The sequence below is a fragment of the Suricata suricatta genome, chromosome 13, assembly GCF_006229205.1.
Source record: "Suricata suricatta isolate VVHF042 chromosome 13, meerkat_22Aug2017_6uvM2_HiC, whole genome shotgun sequence".
NCBI classification, from domain to species: domain Eukaryota; kingdom Metazoa; phylum Chordata; class Mammalia; order Carnivora; family Herpestidae; genus Suricata; species Suricata suricatta.
In genome coordinates, this window is record NC_043712.1 from 1,638,594 (window position 1) to 1,654,528 (window position 15,935).

Here is a 15,935-nt window from a genome sequence, read left to right on the forward strand (position 1 = left end):
GGAGGAGGGAGCACTGGAGGGGGAGGGGAGGGAGCATCAGAGGAGGAGGGGAGGAGGGAGCACTGGAGGGGGAGGGGAGGAGGGAGCAGTGGAGGGGGAGGGGAGGAGGGAGCAGTGGAGGAGGGGGTCTCACCTGGGTCTGCCCAGCTGTGCCAGCTCTACTCTGGGCCTCACGCCGGCGCCCGGTGCTCTCATTAGCCTGCGGTAGAGACAGGGCAGCTGACAAGGCAGCCGGACCTCCCAGGCGTCCAGCCCCTGTGCCACCTGCTGCCTTGGGCGACGGGGGCCCGAGGAGACCCCAGGAAACCCAGAGCGGCTGGGAAGGGCGTGTGAACGGCCAAGGGGGCCGGCCTGAGGTGGGCAGGGAGGGGTTCGGCAGGGCAAGTGGGCGCAAAGCTTTTGCACTCAGATTAGGCGGGAGATGTCTGGCCTTCCCTTCTTGCCCGTCTTGATCAACCTTCCCAGGTGAAGGGGTTTGCAGGAGGGGCTCTGATGGCCTAGGGCCTGTGGACGGTGGGTGCTGAGGCAGCTGATGAGAAGCAAGGACAGAGAGAGAGAGATGCAGGGCCCTGACTGGAGGGCGAGGGCGGGGGCCGCGCCGAGCTGGACAGGGCGCCTGCCTGGCTCCAGGTGGAGGCTGAGACAGGCCGCTGGTGAGGAGGCCCCAGGCTGGCTGGGCGACCCAGAACAGTAGGGGTGGGGCTGCAGGCCTGGCTTCTAAAGCGGTTCTGGAAGTGTCCGGTGGCCACCTCGGCGTCCCGGCGTCTCCCCTGGGCCAGCGGGCCGGGCCCTGGAGGAGAGAAGGCCCTGGCACGCTGCACCTGAGGTAGGTGAGCCTGCCTCAGGTGAAGAGATGTCTCTCTCCAGAGACACCGCGGTGCCTTCATGGGGGGGTGGCGGGGGAGGCCATGCTGCCATTTGGCCCATTCCTGTCCCCACAAGGAAAACCCATCCCAGCCCCCTCTTGGAGTGGGGGCGTCAGCAGTGGCTCGGTCTGCTGAGGGGGTCAACGTGTTTAAAGCTCCCCAGGATTCTAAGGTGCAGCAGGGCTGAGTTTCCTGGCCATGCAGTGCTGACCCTCTTCCTTCCTGCAGTGATTGGCCTTGGTGCTTCTGGGCTCCCCTGGGACCCTGCGCAGCCAGGGAGGTTGGGAGAAGGTAAGCGTACACTTCTGAGTTGTCAGAGATGCTAGGCCAAGCCAGGCCCAGCTCCTGGTCTGGCCAGGTCTGGGTGTCTGTCAGGTCTGCAGCAGAGGGCTGCAGGGGGCCCTGTGGGCACCCCCCGCCCCCGCCTCATTCCCGCCTCATTCCCGCTTCCCAAGGCGGGGGGGGTGCGGGGGCGGGGACCGCAGGTCGGACTTAAGGGGTGCGCGCAGGTCTTCCTGGTGTGGATTGAGGTGGCCCCAAAGCAGAGGGGAGGGCGTTAGTGGGAGGAGCAAGGGCTCAGGAGTTCGGCTGAGGGTGCGGCCTTTGACAAGTGCACCCACCTGACCTGGGACGGGGGAGTGCCTTCCAGAGCAGCTGTGGGAAGATTCCAGAACACAGGGGAAGGGCCTCACTCACTAGCTTTTGAAGTTGATCGTAAAATGTATCTGACCTGCTTGTTAAGAGAGCCCTCGGGGCTCGGGAAGTGGCCAGCCCCTTACCTCACAGTGCTGGACCCTGACCGCTGGCCCACCAAAGGGACCAGCACTGTCTCCTGGGCCTCAGTTTCCCCTTTACCAAGTCCTTTCTACTTTTTTCTACTTGAGACCAACCAGGAGCATTTCCCAGAGGTTTGAGTGTTTTTCAGGATGCGGATCTGGTGGCCTTGTGGCATTGTTGCAGATGGACAGGCCGGGGCTGGCTACCCAGTCCCCTGAACTGGACACATGGCCAGAACAGTGTCTGGATGGGGGGGTCACACGCCTGGGGCTTCACTCGCTGCTGCTGCGCTTCCCTGAGGGTGGGTTCAGGCAGACCTGGGGGCTCCCCCTTGTTCGGAGCAGGGAGGGCAGAGGCAAGGGGAGTTGTCCTTGTACCTCAGTGGGGACCCCTGTCACCGGCCCAGGTGTGCGCCCCACCATCTGCACTAGGAGCAGGTTGGCCGGACATCTGCCCCGGGCCAATCTGCACATCTTGTCCTCTGCAGGCCTGATCCTACCTCCTTAGCTTTGCCTCCTCCAGGAAGCCATCCCAGAGTCCCAGGACAGTCCCTGCACCGCTCACCTGTTGTTCCAGGGGGCCTGCAGCCCTGACCTGTCCCTGTGTCCTGGCCCCCCACAGATGCAGGCTGACCTGTGACTAACAGAGGACTCGTTCTGTGGGGTCCTCTGCACAGGGCCCTGCTGGCGGTCTCGTCTGCCTGTCACCCACAGCGGTCACTACTTGGGACCCCAAGGCCTCTCGTCAGGGCAGGGCCAGAGCTGCCTGCTCCTCCCCACGAGGCCCAGGAAGGAAGGCCGGCAGCCCAGAGGCAGGCCGGGAGCCTGGGGAGCGCGCTGCCCGGGCAAGTCCCCCGGCAGGTACCTGCTCCCTCCCAGAGCAGGTGAGCTGGCGAGGACTGGCTGGTGTGGCCTCCGAGGGCTGCAGGGTGGCCAGAAGGGTGCAGACCCACAGAGGCCACCCGCTCTCTCCAGCAGCCCCTGCACTGCTCGGAGCAGAAACCCTAACTGCAGAGTGCCCCAAGGCCTGTGAAGGAGGGGCCCCACTCAGACCTCTCCGGGTCCCTGGATCCCCTCGGCTGCCAACGGAGCTGGAGCCTGGTGTTGGGCCGCTCAGTGGCTCACCTCTGGGTGCCCCAGGGCGGCTGAGGCCTCAAGGTGGAAAGTCCCCGCCTGGACACTAGGGTGTCATTTACATGCTGAGAAAATCCGGGGCCTTCCTGGAGGAGGGACATTGTGGACGTGGGCTCTGAGAAGGCGACACCTCCAGGCCGGGGCTGGCTAGGGGACTCGGTCCCAGCAGGGAGGCCGTCTCCACACCTGTCTTACAGACAGGACACCCATGCTCTGAGCGTGGCCACGGTGCCCAGCCTGGCACCCGAGTCTGCCCACACCAGCCCTCAGCCCACGGGTCCCGGGACCCCACAGGACCCGTGGGGAAGGGGGCTCAGGAGAGGACCCGCTCCCTTGCGCCCTGCCGGGCCCAGTTGGCTGCAGCCCAGGACTTTCTCCAAAAAGAAAGGGCCTCGGGAGACGAAACTGCTTGGCCCCACCCCTCAGGCTCTGGGAGAAGAAGCCTGCACAGGCCTGAGTCACTCAAGGAAAAGCCTTGCGGAGTCCCTCCTGCCTCTCCCCTGCCTGGGGGGGGCTTCCTCCCTCCCCCTCTCCCTCCCTCCCTGTCCCCTCCTCCTTCCCTCTCTTCCTTTCTGGGGTTAAAAATAGCTGGAAATATCCCTTTAAAAGTAAGTCCATTTTTATTTTTACAGGGAAGACAGAGACTTCCCGGTCCCAGCAGGAACCGCTCAAGAAGGGCCCTGAAGACCCGGCAGCCCCCAGCCGGTCCAGGTGGGGCTCGCCTCCCGGCCTCAGCCGGTTTCTCGCTCGCTGCCCGGGCTCCCTCCCACTTGCTCCCGACACATTTAAACATGTTTAGAACTTCCGTCTTCCCCCACACTTCCCCCACGGCCCCCGGTGAAAAAGAAAATGGGGCTGGAAATCGGGGTTTGGGTTACAGGGCGCCCTGGGAATCGTGTTCCTGAAGCAACACTGAGCACAAACCCTAGCAGGTACGGCACATCTGTGAGTTATTTCCCTGTCTCCAAGGGGAAGGGTAGAAACCCCAACCATCCTTAAGTAAGACCAGAATTCTTCTATATTTCTGCCTTGACAGCTAAGGAAAAAAATTGCCAAAAACCAGAGGCGCTGCTGAGTGTTGGCGTGGGAATGTTAGTTTAGTCAGAGACTTGCTCTGGGCCATTTAAATAAAAACAGGCACTTTGGTGGCAAATGCCAGGGGGACGTGCCTGGGATTGGAGCTCTGTGCCCAGAAAGGGGGTTTGGTGACCTCCCGCTCCCCGCCCCCCCTTTCTCTTGGCTTCTCCAGCCTCCTTATCATCACAATCTGCATCTCACTGGTAAACATTCGGTGCAATAATTTTCAAAAACCAGCAAGGAAAAGTCAAGCCTTTCATGTGGCGGAGAGTACGTTGGGCCAGCTGGGGGCCAGGCTCCCCGCCCCACCCCCACCCGGAGCCTCAGGCTCTGTCTCTGCTCGAATTAATCAGTGAGACCTTCACCAGGGCAGAGGGACCAGACCACACTTGCAGGGATGTGAAAGCCAGCGGGCCGTAACGGGACCGGGTTGTGTGCTCCCGGGGACCTCGCCATGACCAGGACCTGGACACGGGAGCCCAGGGCCACTGCCCTGCCTTGCCCGGGACACTGGTTCCTGGCCAAAGCCTCCGCACTGGGGACTTGCATTCAGGCCGGTGCCCTGCTCGGGGTGGGGGCCTCGTGGTCTGCTCTCTCTCTGGCTGACCCCTGAGGCCGGGTGGGGAGGGACTCTGGTTTTCATGGCTGATTGGCTCCCGTGCACAGAGGGAAAGCTAGTTCCCGGAGGGCAGGGCTGGGGGAGCGGACAGGGGCCCGGGGCCCTGCTGGTGCCAATAGGGTAGTAGATCCCCTCAAGCCACACATTTTCTGGCACCTTCCAGCACCTTCCAGCAGGCTAGGAAGTCCCTCTGTGCCAGGGAGCTGGGCCACTTCGAGCCTTGGAGCTCCCTCAGGAGAAGGACAGGAAGCAGCAGATGCCGGCTGTGGAGCTGCCCCTGCCACCGCCCATGAGCCCTGGGAGCGCGCGTCCTGTCCCCACGCCTGACCTGGGCTGCCGCAGAGGGCCCAGCCGTCCTGGGGCACCTGGCGCGCTGGCAGTCATCAGCCGTCTGTCCATCCGTGCGTCTGTGCACCCGGGCCCCTCCCCAGCCCGGGCAGGGGGGCAGACGCAGGGAAGCTATGGGTGGATTTGGGCAAGGGGCGCTGGGGGGCCGATTGGGCTCCATGTGAGAGTGAGGGGGCTCCCGGCTCAGCATGCATTTCATGGACTCAACATGCACTCGTGGGCCGTGCTTCACCGTGACCCGAGCATCCCTTCCGGGTGGCTCTCCGGGGCAGGGACCGGTGCACACACTCCAGGGGAGGAAGAGAGGAATCCGATAGGCGGGGGTGTGCAGGGCCAGGAGGCAGGGGGCAGGGGAGGGCATTCTGGTGGGGGTCAGTGCAGGAGGCAGCTCTGAGGAGGTGACCCACAACCCAGGACCCAGGAGCAGAGACCCAAGGAAGCCAGGGGCCTGCTGAGCAGATGACTGGGGGAGAAAGTTCTGGCAGAGCAGCCCCCTGCCCTCTGGCCTGTCCTGTCCTCACCCTGCCCTTCTGCTTCCCAGGGACCCCCCACAGATGCCACAGGGGTCGGTGACAGCCAGCGCTCACGCGTGCCTTGGCCTTTGGCCCATGGCAGCCGCGGGCTCGCTGGGTCCTTGGATCAAATCTGGGTGAGTTCAGTGGCGCCCGCAGGCCATGTGTCCTTGGCTCTGCCCTCCAGGAGGCGAGTCCTGGTTTGTCATTAGCAGCTCGTGGAGTGTTGTGAGTTGGATTGTGTCCCCAAAGAGACATTGGACGGGTTCTCCCTGGGACCCGTGGCTGAGCCCTTCCTTGGAAGTAGGGTCCCTCCAGACGCAATCGAGATAAGGCTGGACCGGAGCAGGGCGGGCCCTCATCCAGTGACTAGTGCCCTGAAGACAGGAGACACGAGGAAGACCACGGGAGGACCAATGGGGAGGTGAGCACAGGAACCCGGGGGGCCCCCTGCCTGTGGGGGAGGGACCCCTACAGCCTCTCAGGTGGTGACGGAGTGTGCATCTCTTCTCGGGCACAAGGCTACGAGCACGGCAGGGGGCCGGGGGGAGTGGGGGTGTCCCGGGAGGGTGGAGAGGGTCCCCTGCCTATAAGACCAGTGTGTCCATGTGGACAAGCCGGCCCTCTGCAGACGGAACAGCACAGCAGGATCCCGGCCGCCTGTGACGCTGTAAAGTGGGACTCACCTCATCGTCACAGGGAGCAGGGACAGCCCCTCTCTGGTCCTGGGCTCTCCGGGGGCCTCAGGGCTCCGTGCTCCGTGTCCACGGTCCGCGGTGCCGGATCACCCGCTTCGGGCCACGGGAGGGCTGAGAGATGGCAGCCTGTTCCCCGCTGGGGCGGGCACGCTGCTGGACTTGAACTGGCTTTGTCCCCGAACTCAGGCCCCGACCGGCCCGATTCCCTGCCTGAGGCTTTCCAGAAGAAACGTGAAGGCGAGCCGTGTCTCTGAGCTGTCCCCTGTGTCCCCTTCTCCGCCCGAGCCTGGCCAGGCCTGGCCAGGCCACCCCCCAAAGGGGCCGGGCCCCCCAGTCCCGCGGCAGGAGGGAAGCTTGCCTTTCTGGAGTCTCAGGAGCCGGCTCCTTGAACCTGGAAAGCCCAGCCTGGGGTCCGCTCGGGGTGTGTCGGTGCTGGTCCTCCACCTGGATTTGAGGCGCCGTGGGCGAGGGGGAGGGGGCCCGGCGAGCTCCGCGGCCGCCCGGGGCCCCCAGCCCAGCCAGTGGGAACACTGACAAGACTGTACTCAGGCCACACTCTCGTCTCCGCCTTTCCTTGTGGCCTCACTTGTGCAAAGGCGTGGAATTTGGGCTCTGACGGAGAGAGGCCCATTGGGGCTCCGTCTGTGAAGATTCCAACTTCTGCTCGGGTCATGATCTCGAGATTCGTGGGTTCGAGCCCCAAGTGGGACTCTGTGCTGACAGCTCAGAGCCTGGAGCCTGTTTCAGATCCTCTGCCCCACCCCCAGCCCCCCAGCTCATGCTCTCTCTCTCTCTCTGTCTCTCAAAATAAATAAACATTAAACCAAACAAAACCAAACAAAGGAACTGGACCGTGGGGCCATGGCCCCTGTGAAGTGGCCCAGGGCTTCTGCTCACAGCTGCCGGCCTTGGCCGAGCTCCCGTCCCTGCGAGGGGTCCAGACGGGCCTGTGCTCAGGGCCACGGGGTGGGGGGTGTGAGTCCGGGGTGCGTTCTGGACGGAGGCCTGTGGGACTCGGCCATGACGGGGCTGTGCTGTGGGCGTTCCCAAGGACACCCAGTGGGAACCCTGGGAGACAGATGGGGGGAGCCGGTGCCCACCCCCCGGAGGCTCCTGTCACCCCACCACCACCACCACTCTTGCCCCCGGGGCACATGCGGCCCCCCCCTGAGAGAGGCCCTGGAGACAGAAGGTGCCCTGCGATGTGGGGAGCGCCCCCCCCACCGCCTCCGGCCCCACCCCAGCCGGAGACCTTGGCTCCTTTGGAGCTCGGAGCCCAGGGGGTGGCTTCCCCGCCAGGCCCCCCCCCAGTGGGAAGGACCCTCTGCTCAGGGGACACCACCCCCGGGCCACACACAGGTCGAGGCCAGGGACCTGGCGGGCGGAGATCAGGGACGGCCACCCAGAACACAGCCTCTGAGGCGGTGGCCTCTGGGACACATCTCGCTGGGAGGGGGAGGGGGAGGGTTTCCCAGGAGGGAAACCGAGGCAGAGAACCATGGGGCTGGGGCCACAGTGCCGGCGGGTTGGAGGGCCTGGGCCCCCCAGCTTTTACTCATGGGTCTCTCTGTGGGTCGCCGCTTTTTTTCCCCTCACTTCAATACCAATTGAGGAAAAGTAGAAATATTTGTGTTTCCCGTTACATTTTTTTACACAAGAGAAAATGGCGCCCCCCCCCCCCCCCGTTATAAAAATGCAAACAAGACCAATAAGCGTAAAGAGAGTTCCATCGCCCACAGCCCCCCGCAGAGGCCTGGTCCTCAATGAAGCAGGCCCTTCTGTGCGTTGCCGAAGCCCCAGGGGGACAGTGTCGGACCCCCAGGCCTGCGTCAGGGGTGCAGTTGCATCTGGGGAGCCCTGCCCACCCCCACAGTGCCCTCCTCGTGAGCCTTCCCTACATACGCCACCCAACTGCTGCACCCGCCGTTGTGGGGAGGATTGTGGGCATTTCCATAATTTTTCACGCACACCGTTTCCCCCACTGGGTCAGGACCCACTCTTGAGGGCTGTGGCCGGGGAGGCGGTCTGCCCCGGCGGCTGGAGCAGCGGGCATGGCGTGGACAGATGCTCAGCGAGTGGCTGAGCGGGCGGCCTGCTGAGCCAGCTCGCGGCTTCTGCCCATCGCCTGTCTGGAGCTCACCCCTGCCGCCCAGGGTCCTCAGTGTCTTGAGGTCAAGAAGCCTCTGGGTTCTGGGTGGGCCGGGAGCCCCCCCCAACGGTGGTGAGAGGGAGCGAATGGACCCAGATGGGCCGTGTTCCAGAGTCCCTGAGTCTCTCGGAACATCCTTGGTCCAGCTGGAGGAGACCCAGGGGCTGGCAGTGGCCGTGCTCGGTCCCTGGGGCCGGGTGGCTGGGGTGCGGGCTGGGACATTTTCCTCGGATGGTGTTTGGAGCCCCCCTGGGCCTCCGTGCTGTCAGGGGCCGGCCGCAGGCACACGGCTCGCTCGGCCGGGCTGGAGTGGGGCAGGGCCGGGGGGGCCTGGGATTTACCAGCCTCCTGCCCTTCCCTCGGCCTCCGGTCCTCTGTTCCAGCCTCTCCTGCGCAGCCTGGCACCCAGGAGCCTGAGGGGAGCCTCTGAGAGCCTCAGCCTGGGCCGCTGTGCCGCAGGGGAGCCCACGGGAGCCGAGGGCACCGGCCCTCTAGTTAGCCGTTCCCGGGCTCTGAGTGCGCGCTCACGTTTACCCAGAACTTGTTTCCCACGACATGTGCCAGTTGCCCCCCGGGAAGACCGTCTGCAGAACAAACAGGCTCTATTTTGTCCCACGGAGTTCTGCTCTTCCCAGTGCCCCGCGGATACCGCAGGTCGAGAAGCTTCGCCTCAAATGTCGACCCCAAACAGGAGGGGCGACGGGGGTGTCAGCCCCGGGCTGCAGTGAGGAGGACTTCCAATCCAGCCACCTCCAGAATCACCCCTAAAGCCCGAGGGAGGACTCGGGGTGTCGCTCAGGCTTTGGGGTCAGGACCCCTGATATGCATCTCCACTTGGCTGCACTGAGCAAGCCAGGCTGCTGACTTTCCTGCTCTGAGCCTCAGGCTCCTCAGCTGTAGAATGGACTCACTCCTGGGACCTAGGAGGGATAACATGGGCCGAGTGGATGGTCAGTGCATCTAGGTCTGGCTCACGGTCAGCACCTTCGGTGGACAGCTCTGGTGTCTGGGGATCCACCACTGCTCCAACTCTCTGTCCCTGCGTCAGGCCTTCCAGACCCAAGGGCTGGCATGTGGCCTGGGCCAGCCAGGACAGTCCATCTGCCAGCAGCGCCGCTGAGCTGGGGGGGCGGGGCACACAGTCTTGGCTGTACTGTGGGGAGCAGAGCCTGCGGAGCTCAGAGACAGACAAGACAATGTCCAGGTGCCATCACTGGTGCCCTGGATCCAGCCAGGCCTGAAGCTGTTAACAAGCCCAGTTATCTCTTTTAGGAACACACTGTTTACAAAGCAATGAAATACTCATCTCCTCCTTTTATTCACAATGGCCCTGCTGGAGGCAGGGGTGAGGCTGTCCCACCTGCAAGACCACGAAAAATGGAGCCCAAGGAGGAGAGGACAGCACTCAGCATGGCCAGGGAGCCCGTCTCCCTCCTCAGACCTCCCCAGCAGCGCCCTGGCCTCGGCAAGTTGCTGCCCGCCCATCCAGCGGGCGTGAGGACAGCGGCCCAGCACGTCCTGCGCCGGCCCCCGGCAGCTCCTCCATGAGGCCCACCCACCGCCTCACTGGATCCGGGCCGCGGCCACGCTGGCCTGAGGAAGCCCCCGTGGCCATGAGGACCCTGGGCTGCTGAGCCCACCCACCTGCTCCCCGGGGCCCCCCCGACCCGGCAGTGGGCACCCCCCTCCAGACAGGGACTCTCCGCCCGCCCCCTGCACACTTCCTCACCCCGAGCCGAGCGGGGCTGTTGGGCCAGGCAGCTGGCTGGGGGCGGGGGTCGGCTCCGCCGGGGAAGTGGCCCGGCCCCGCTTGCCCCCACACGCTGATCTGTGCCCACCGCCGTCCCCGGGCCGAACAGGTGTTTCCGCACGAGGGGCTTGGGGGACCTCCGAGCCTCACGGCAGGAATCAGAGGCCCCCGTCGGCCCCCAGCCAAGCCACAGGTTCTGTTTGCTCTCAGAAGAAAGTTCCCACCGTGGCAGCCGGGCTGCGGCGGGTCCCCTGCCTGGGAGCCGGCCAGGAGCCACCCGCCAACCTGGCCCCTGCGCTCTCCCCTGGCTCCACGCACCCCTGCTGCTCCTGTGCCCGCTTCTCCTCTGTAAAGCAGGCCAGCGACACCCCTGCAGAGAGCTGGGGCAGATGACAGCGGAGGGCGGCTCAGACCTTGCCGCGGTAGGACCCCTGGCGGGTTAGTGTGGTGCCCACGGGTTAGGGCAGCCCTGCCCTCGCTGGACCGAGGGGTGGGATGCCGTCAGGGGCCTCGCCTGGGGGGCGTCTCCTGCTTAGGTCACAGCCTCACCTGGTCCCAGGCTCCTCAGCTAGCTGTCTGCAGGGGGTTCCTTGCACCCCTGTCCCCTGCATCCGGCCCCACCCCGGGAAGGCCAGACCTCCCAGGACAGGAAATGTCCCCCTAGGACCGCCCCCTCCCTCCCTGGCAGAGGGCCCGGGTTTGAGGCTTCATTCTGCCACGCACCGACTTTGTGACCACAGATGGAGCCCCTCACCTTTCTGGAAATTGGGAATCTTCCCTCCTACCCCCCTGGTACCATGGGGTTGGCCGAGGATTGAAGAAGGTGAGGACTGAGAACCCAGGATGTGACGAAGACTTGGGACCCTTCCAGCCTGGCTGTCTGCGCTGCCTGGACCGCAGGCCCCTCGGGAAGCTTCAGCCCCAGGCTGCCGAGAGCGTCAGTAATTCACAAAGGAAGGCCGGCACTTTACAGTTTCTTTATACTATTGCATGGAGCCCTCCCCGGAGCCTGGAGACACCAGGCGACAAGGCTCCAACACTGTCCCCCAGTCAGGGCTCTTCCTGGAGTTTGGAAGGTGGGGCCCACCACCCTTCTCCCAAGCCAACCTGACACTTGAAAATGTGTTTATTAGGATTGGATTCCAGACTCTGAGACCCTAGGCTTACGTTCAGACTTGGAGGTCCCTCACTGAGCCTCGCACCTTGCTCTGGGCACTGGGTTTAGGCCTCCCAGAGCCACAGGTAGGCTGCCTGTTTCTGCTCAGCAGGGGGCCCTTGATCAGGGGTGGGGGGGCTCCAAGCCCCCCAAGGAGGGCCTCTCCTCTGCTGTGGTTCGACCACTTCCTGCAGGAGAGACAGGGTTGGAGGAGGGGACGGTGTGGCCAGGAGTCAGGCCTGGCTCTAGGGGTGTGGGCCCTGCCCCAGCAGGTCTATCCCCCGTAAGACCTGGGAGCCTGAGGCTGAAAATGGTGTCTGACCATTCTTTCGGGAACCAGTGCGGTAAACAGGAAAATCCATGGGGCGCTGGAGGCCCAGGGAGAAAGGAAAGGGCTGGGTCAAAGGGTCTCACAGAATGTTTAAAACGGGCAGGAAATGATGACTTGTTAATGTCTCTGTCCACCCCCACACCGCTGAGCCAGCTCTCAGGCTCAGGGTCCCGGCACTGGGAACCTGGCGTGTGTGGCTTTCGGGAGCCCACAGCATTGGGACTGGCGCCCACTCCACACCCCAGATGAAGCCCAGGGTCCCCAGCCGGCCCTCGGGGCTCTCTGTGGCCTGGCTGTGGTGCGGGCCCCTCTCCCCAACCCCTAATCACGTGGCCCACCCGGCTTGCCAGCTGGAGCCGTGCATGGGAAACTGAGGCCCAGCGGGGAAGGGGCCGGCTCACGGTGACCTCGGGGGGGCCAGTGGCAGGTCTCTGCTTCCGGGTCTGGCGGCCTGGCTTGACCCCAGCCCGCCTCTCTCCAACAAGAGCAGCTGCCTCTGTGGAGCCCCGTGCAGGGGGTCCCGGGGCCGCTTCCGCACACCCCGGGCGCCGGCGGGTTCCGGGGACTCTCCGCCAACGCCCCGAAGCGGAAACCTGGCTCTGACGTCCACACCGTGGGAATTACTTAGAACTGGGTGACGGGTCGAGTCAGGCCCCATAAATGAAATCCTGGACGGCCGAGCACAGCGCTCCTGGGCCCCGGGATGTGGGGCAGGGGCGGGGGCCTCCGGACAGGAGACGGCTCGGCAGATGGCCGTCCCTGTCCCAGACGGAATCTCGGCTTATTGTGACACCGTGTGCAGTGACGAGTGTGAGGTGTTCGTGGTTTTGAGCCAGTGGTTGTCCTTCCGGGAGTGGATCCCGAGGGAATAACGTGAGACCCGGGAAGCCTGCCCCGCCCCCCCGGGGCCGTATTCACCCCGGGGAGAAGCCGGGAACCGCCCAGACCCACCGGGAGGCCCGCGAGGAAGACCGTCGCTCGGAGGGGGAGCCCAGCAAGGTGCAGCTGTCAAAAGTGTGTCTGTGGAAAGTTCCAGCAATGTGGGAAATGCTCATCGTGTTGGGAGCTGGGCGCAGCCTGCGCACACCGGGAAAGGGGTGGAGGGACAGCGGTGGTTTGCTCCTGTCTGTGGCCCGTGGCGGGCACCATCTTACAAAACCAGGGGATTTGTGGGCCCAGCCTGCACCCCAGACCCAGAGACCCCCCGGGGCTTGGGGCTCCAGGCTCTGCCCCGGGTCAGCACCTGTAGCAGGCCCCAGGGAGCGAGTCCGGCGGGGAGAGGCCAGCTCTCACGGCCACGGTCACGCTCCTTAGGACTTGGCCCCCCAGCTGCTCCCCCATGAGTGGGTTCTGAGTCTCTCCTCAGCAAGGCCAGCCAGGGCCCCTGACACCTGTGTCCCCCTCTCTCACCCCTGGGGCCTCTGGGGACTTTAACGCCGATGGGGACAGGGCGTGGCGTCCCTGCCCCGAGAAAGGTCTGGGGCTCCAGCACAGGGAGCGGCGAGGAGAAGCTGCTTCTGCAGCTGGGGGTCCACAAGGGCCCCTCCGAGGTCAGCGGGGCACGGGGGGCGGGGGGGGCGCGGGCAGGGGCTGAGCCCGGAGCTCCTCCCCGGGAGCAGCTCAAATAGAGGCCCCAGCGTCAGTGGCCATAGGGGGCTCCGGAGGGGAGGGGGCCGCCCCACCCCCGCCCGTGTCCACAGGCCGAGTCCACGGAGGGAGGGAGGCGGGTGGCCAGGCGTCGGCCAAAGCCACATGCTGACCGTGGGGTAAGACGCAGGCCCCCTGGTGGGGGGGGCTCCGAGGCCCAGAGCCTCCGAGGAGCACGGGGTCTGGGCGGGGGCTCGGGGAGCGGCCCGTGGGCACCACTCTGACTTTTTACCTTCTTCTCTTTTTTTTCTGAGGAAACCCCACATGGGGCTTGAACTCCTGTCCTGAGCCGGCCAGGAGCCTCTGCTCTGGTTTCTTTTAATTTGTCGTCACCGCAAACCTTCGAGGTAGGTTCACTTAAAGACGAGGAAACCGAGTCCCGCTGCAGGGGAGAGGCAGAGGCCCTCGGAGGCTCCGCGGGCACTGGAGGCGGGCGCACGGGTTCGAGCCTGCAGCCGGGTTTCTGGGGGGAAGGCTCTGAGCCTTCGCGAGGCCCCCAAAGCCCCCGTGACCACAGGGAGGGGCAGAGCCGGGGCTTGGGGTCCCTCGTGCATATCTGGGGGTCGCCTGGCCCAGAGGAGCCCGGCACACAAGGGCGCGTCTCCACTCGCCTCCTGGGGAAGACTGGGCCCGAGTCCTGGGCGTCCTGCCCCAGACCCTCGGCGGCCTCGGTTCTTTCTGGAACACGGGCTCTGAGTCTCCCTGCCTCCCGCCAGTGCTGGGCCTCGAGCAGGTCCTGCAGGCACTCTCTGTTCTCTGTGCCGAAGACCTTTCAGGATTGACCAAGGAGAGACGCCACGGTGGCGTCCTCACCGGACCCAGGGGTCAGCGGCCCAGGGGGGTGGGCGTCTCCTCCCCTTGCTGGCCCGCACTCCGCCCCTCCGCAGCGATGCCTCACACCGCCGCAGAGGCCGGCTCTGACCTCCCTGGGCCTCAGTGTTCTCGGCTGGCAATGGGGGCCGTGTCCCCTCCTGCCAGGGCTGTGAGGGTGGGCCTCCACGAGGCCCCAGCTGACCCCTCGGGGACGGCCAAGCTCTGCCCGAGGCATGAATGCACGTATCAAGAAGGAACAATGAGGGCCGCAGAGGTGCCGGGAAGCGTGAACACGGTGCGCTCCTTGGAGAGCCTGACGCGAGGGGCTCGGGCAGCAGGGCCGAGGGTGTGACAGGCGCCGGGAGGGAAGTCCGTGGGGACTGCAGGGACGCTGGCGAGGGTGGTGGCCAGGGGCTGCGGGACAGGGGGCCCTGTTCACGGGGAGGCCGGGGAAGGGGCTGCACGGCGAGAGAATTACTCACTCGACACCGGCAGGCCCGGCTGAAAAGCATGAGGCTCTTGATCTCACGGCCACAAGTTTGAGCCCCATGTTGGGTGCAGACGTTACTTAACAATAAAACCTTGGGGCGCCCGGGGGGCTCAGTAGGTTAAGCATCCAACTTCCACTCAGGTCATGATCTCATAGTCTGTGAGTTCGAGCCCCACATCAGGCTCTGTGCTGACGGCTCGGAGCCGGGAGCTGCTTCGGGTTCTGTGTGTGTCTCTCTCTCTCAAAAATAAACGTGAGAAAATTTTTAAATAAATAAAATCTTAAATACATGAATAAAGTGGCCACTTCTCTGTTATGTGAATTTCACCTCGACTTAAAAAACGAAAGGAGGGCCGGCGGGGGTGCCCTCCCCGGGCACTGCCCCTTCCCCGGAGGTGCCCAGCGGCCCTGGTTTGAACCCAGGTCTCTCATTGCAAAGAGGACACCCCGACTCAGACCCCTTTTCCAAAACACAGGCCCTAGGTGTGGGGAAGGCGGGGCCCAGCGTAAAAGGCCAAAGGCATCTGTCCCTGGAGTCGGGCCAAGGCTGGACCAGGCCTGGGGACAGGCGGCGAGCAGGCCCTGTGCGGGGCCACGCCGGTGGCTCGGTGCAGATGGGCAGCCCTCCCGCCCAGGTCCGGGGCCCCGGCCCCTCCTGCCCCTCCGCCCCTCCGCCTGGGCTGACCCAGCAGCAGCCCAGGAGCTGGGCCGGGCTGGGACCTGCTTCCTGTCGGCCCCAGCTGGCACTTGGGCTCTGTCCTGACCCGGGAGCCCCGGTGCCCCAGATGCAGCCCCTCCCCCCCGCATCCCCGGTTCTGCCCTCAGGCGCCCCCTCCACCCCCGAGCGGCCCTCGCGCCTGCCGCTGACACAGGTCAGGGCTGACTAGTGTCCGCCGCCTTCTCCGGCCGTGTGCCCCCAGACAGCCGGGTAAGCCTGGTGGTCAGGGCCCGTGTCCTCGTCCTGCCGGCTGCCCTCCGCTGCCCCCCTGCTGAGGACTGCGCCCCATCCTCCCTCCCGCACTCCTTGTGCCCCCTGCGCCTCAGTTTCCCCTCCTCCCCATGAACGCGCGGCCTTCCAGCAGCAGCAGGCCCCACTTGCCTGTGGCCATGTTCTCCCTCCCAGCGCCGCCTCCTCCTGGAAGCCTGTCCCAAGGCCGAGGGGAACCGTCTGGGACAACTTGGCGGAGGCGGAGTCCCAGAGTCTGAGGCCTGGACCCACTTCCCATGCCAGGGACTGAGGCAGGGAGCAGGGAGCCAGGGGCCCAGGATCACACACAAGTGCGTGGCAGGGAGGGCCGGGTCCCCTGTTTGTCCCGCTGGAGCGGGCGTGAGTGTCTGTCCCTCTCCCCGTGGTCCCCAGGGGAGCTGGCCGGGGCCCAGCTGCTGGCTCGTGCAGAAAGGAAGGAGGAGCCGCCCGCCCCCCGCTCAGGCCTCGCAGCGACCCAGGCCTGATCGGAGCCCCGCTTCCCTGCCATGGTGCCCCACGCCCGTTCATGCGCCCCGGCCTTTGCCCCCACAGTTCCCTCTGCCAGGGGCACCTCCCTGCTCCGAAAGCACAGCCCAGGACCT

General features: G+C 65.2%; 1 protein-coding gene across 1 annotated transcript in view; it reads left to right on the forward strand.

Annotated features, from left to right (window-relative positions):
- LOC115276906 (properdin-like) overlaps window positions 1-6,759 on the forward strand; it is a 7,678-nt gene extending 919 nt beyond the window's left edge. Inside the window, exons 3-7 of the mRNA XM_029921015.1 lie at window positions 1,095-1,157; window positions 3,409-3,487; window positions 5,362-5,469; window positions 5,640-5,756; window positions 6,217-6,759. Coding sequence (XP_029776875.1) covers window positions 1,095-1,157; window positions 3,409-3,487; window positions 5,362-5,469; window positions 5,640-5,756; window positions 6,217-6,244 — 395 coding nt within the window. The 3' untranslated portion in view covers window positions 6,245-6,759. The remainder of the gene's footprint in view (window positions 1-1,094; window positions 1,158-3,408; window positions 3,488-5,361; window positions 5,470-5,639; window positions 5,757-6,216) is intronic.
- The last annotated feature ends 9,176 nt before the right edge of the window (window positions 6,760-15,935 follow it).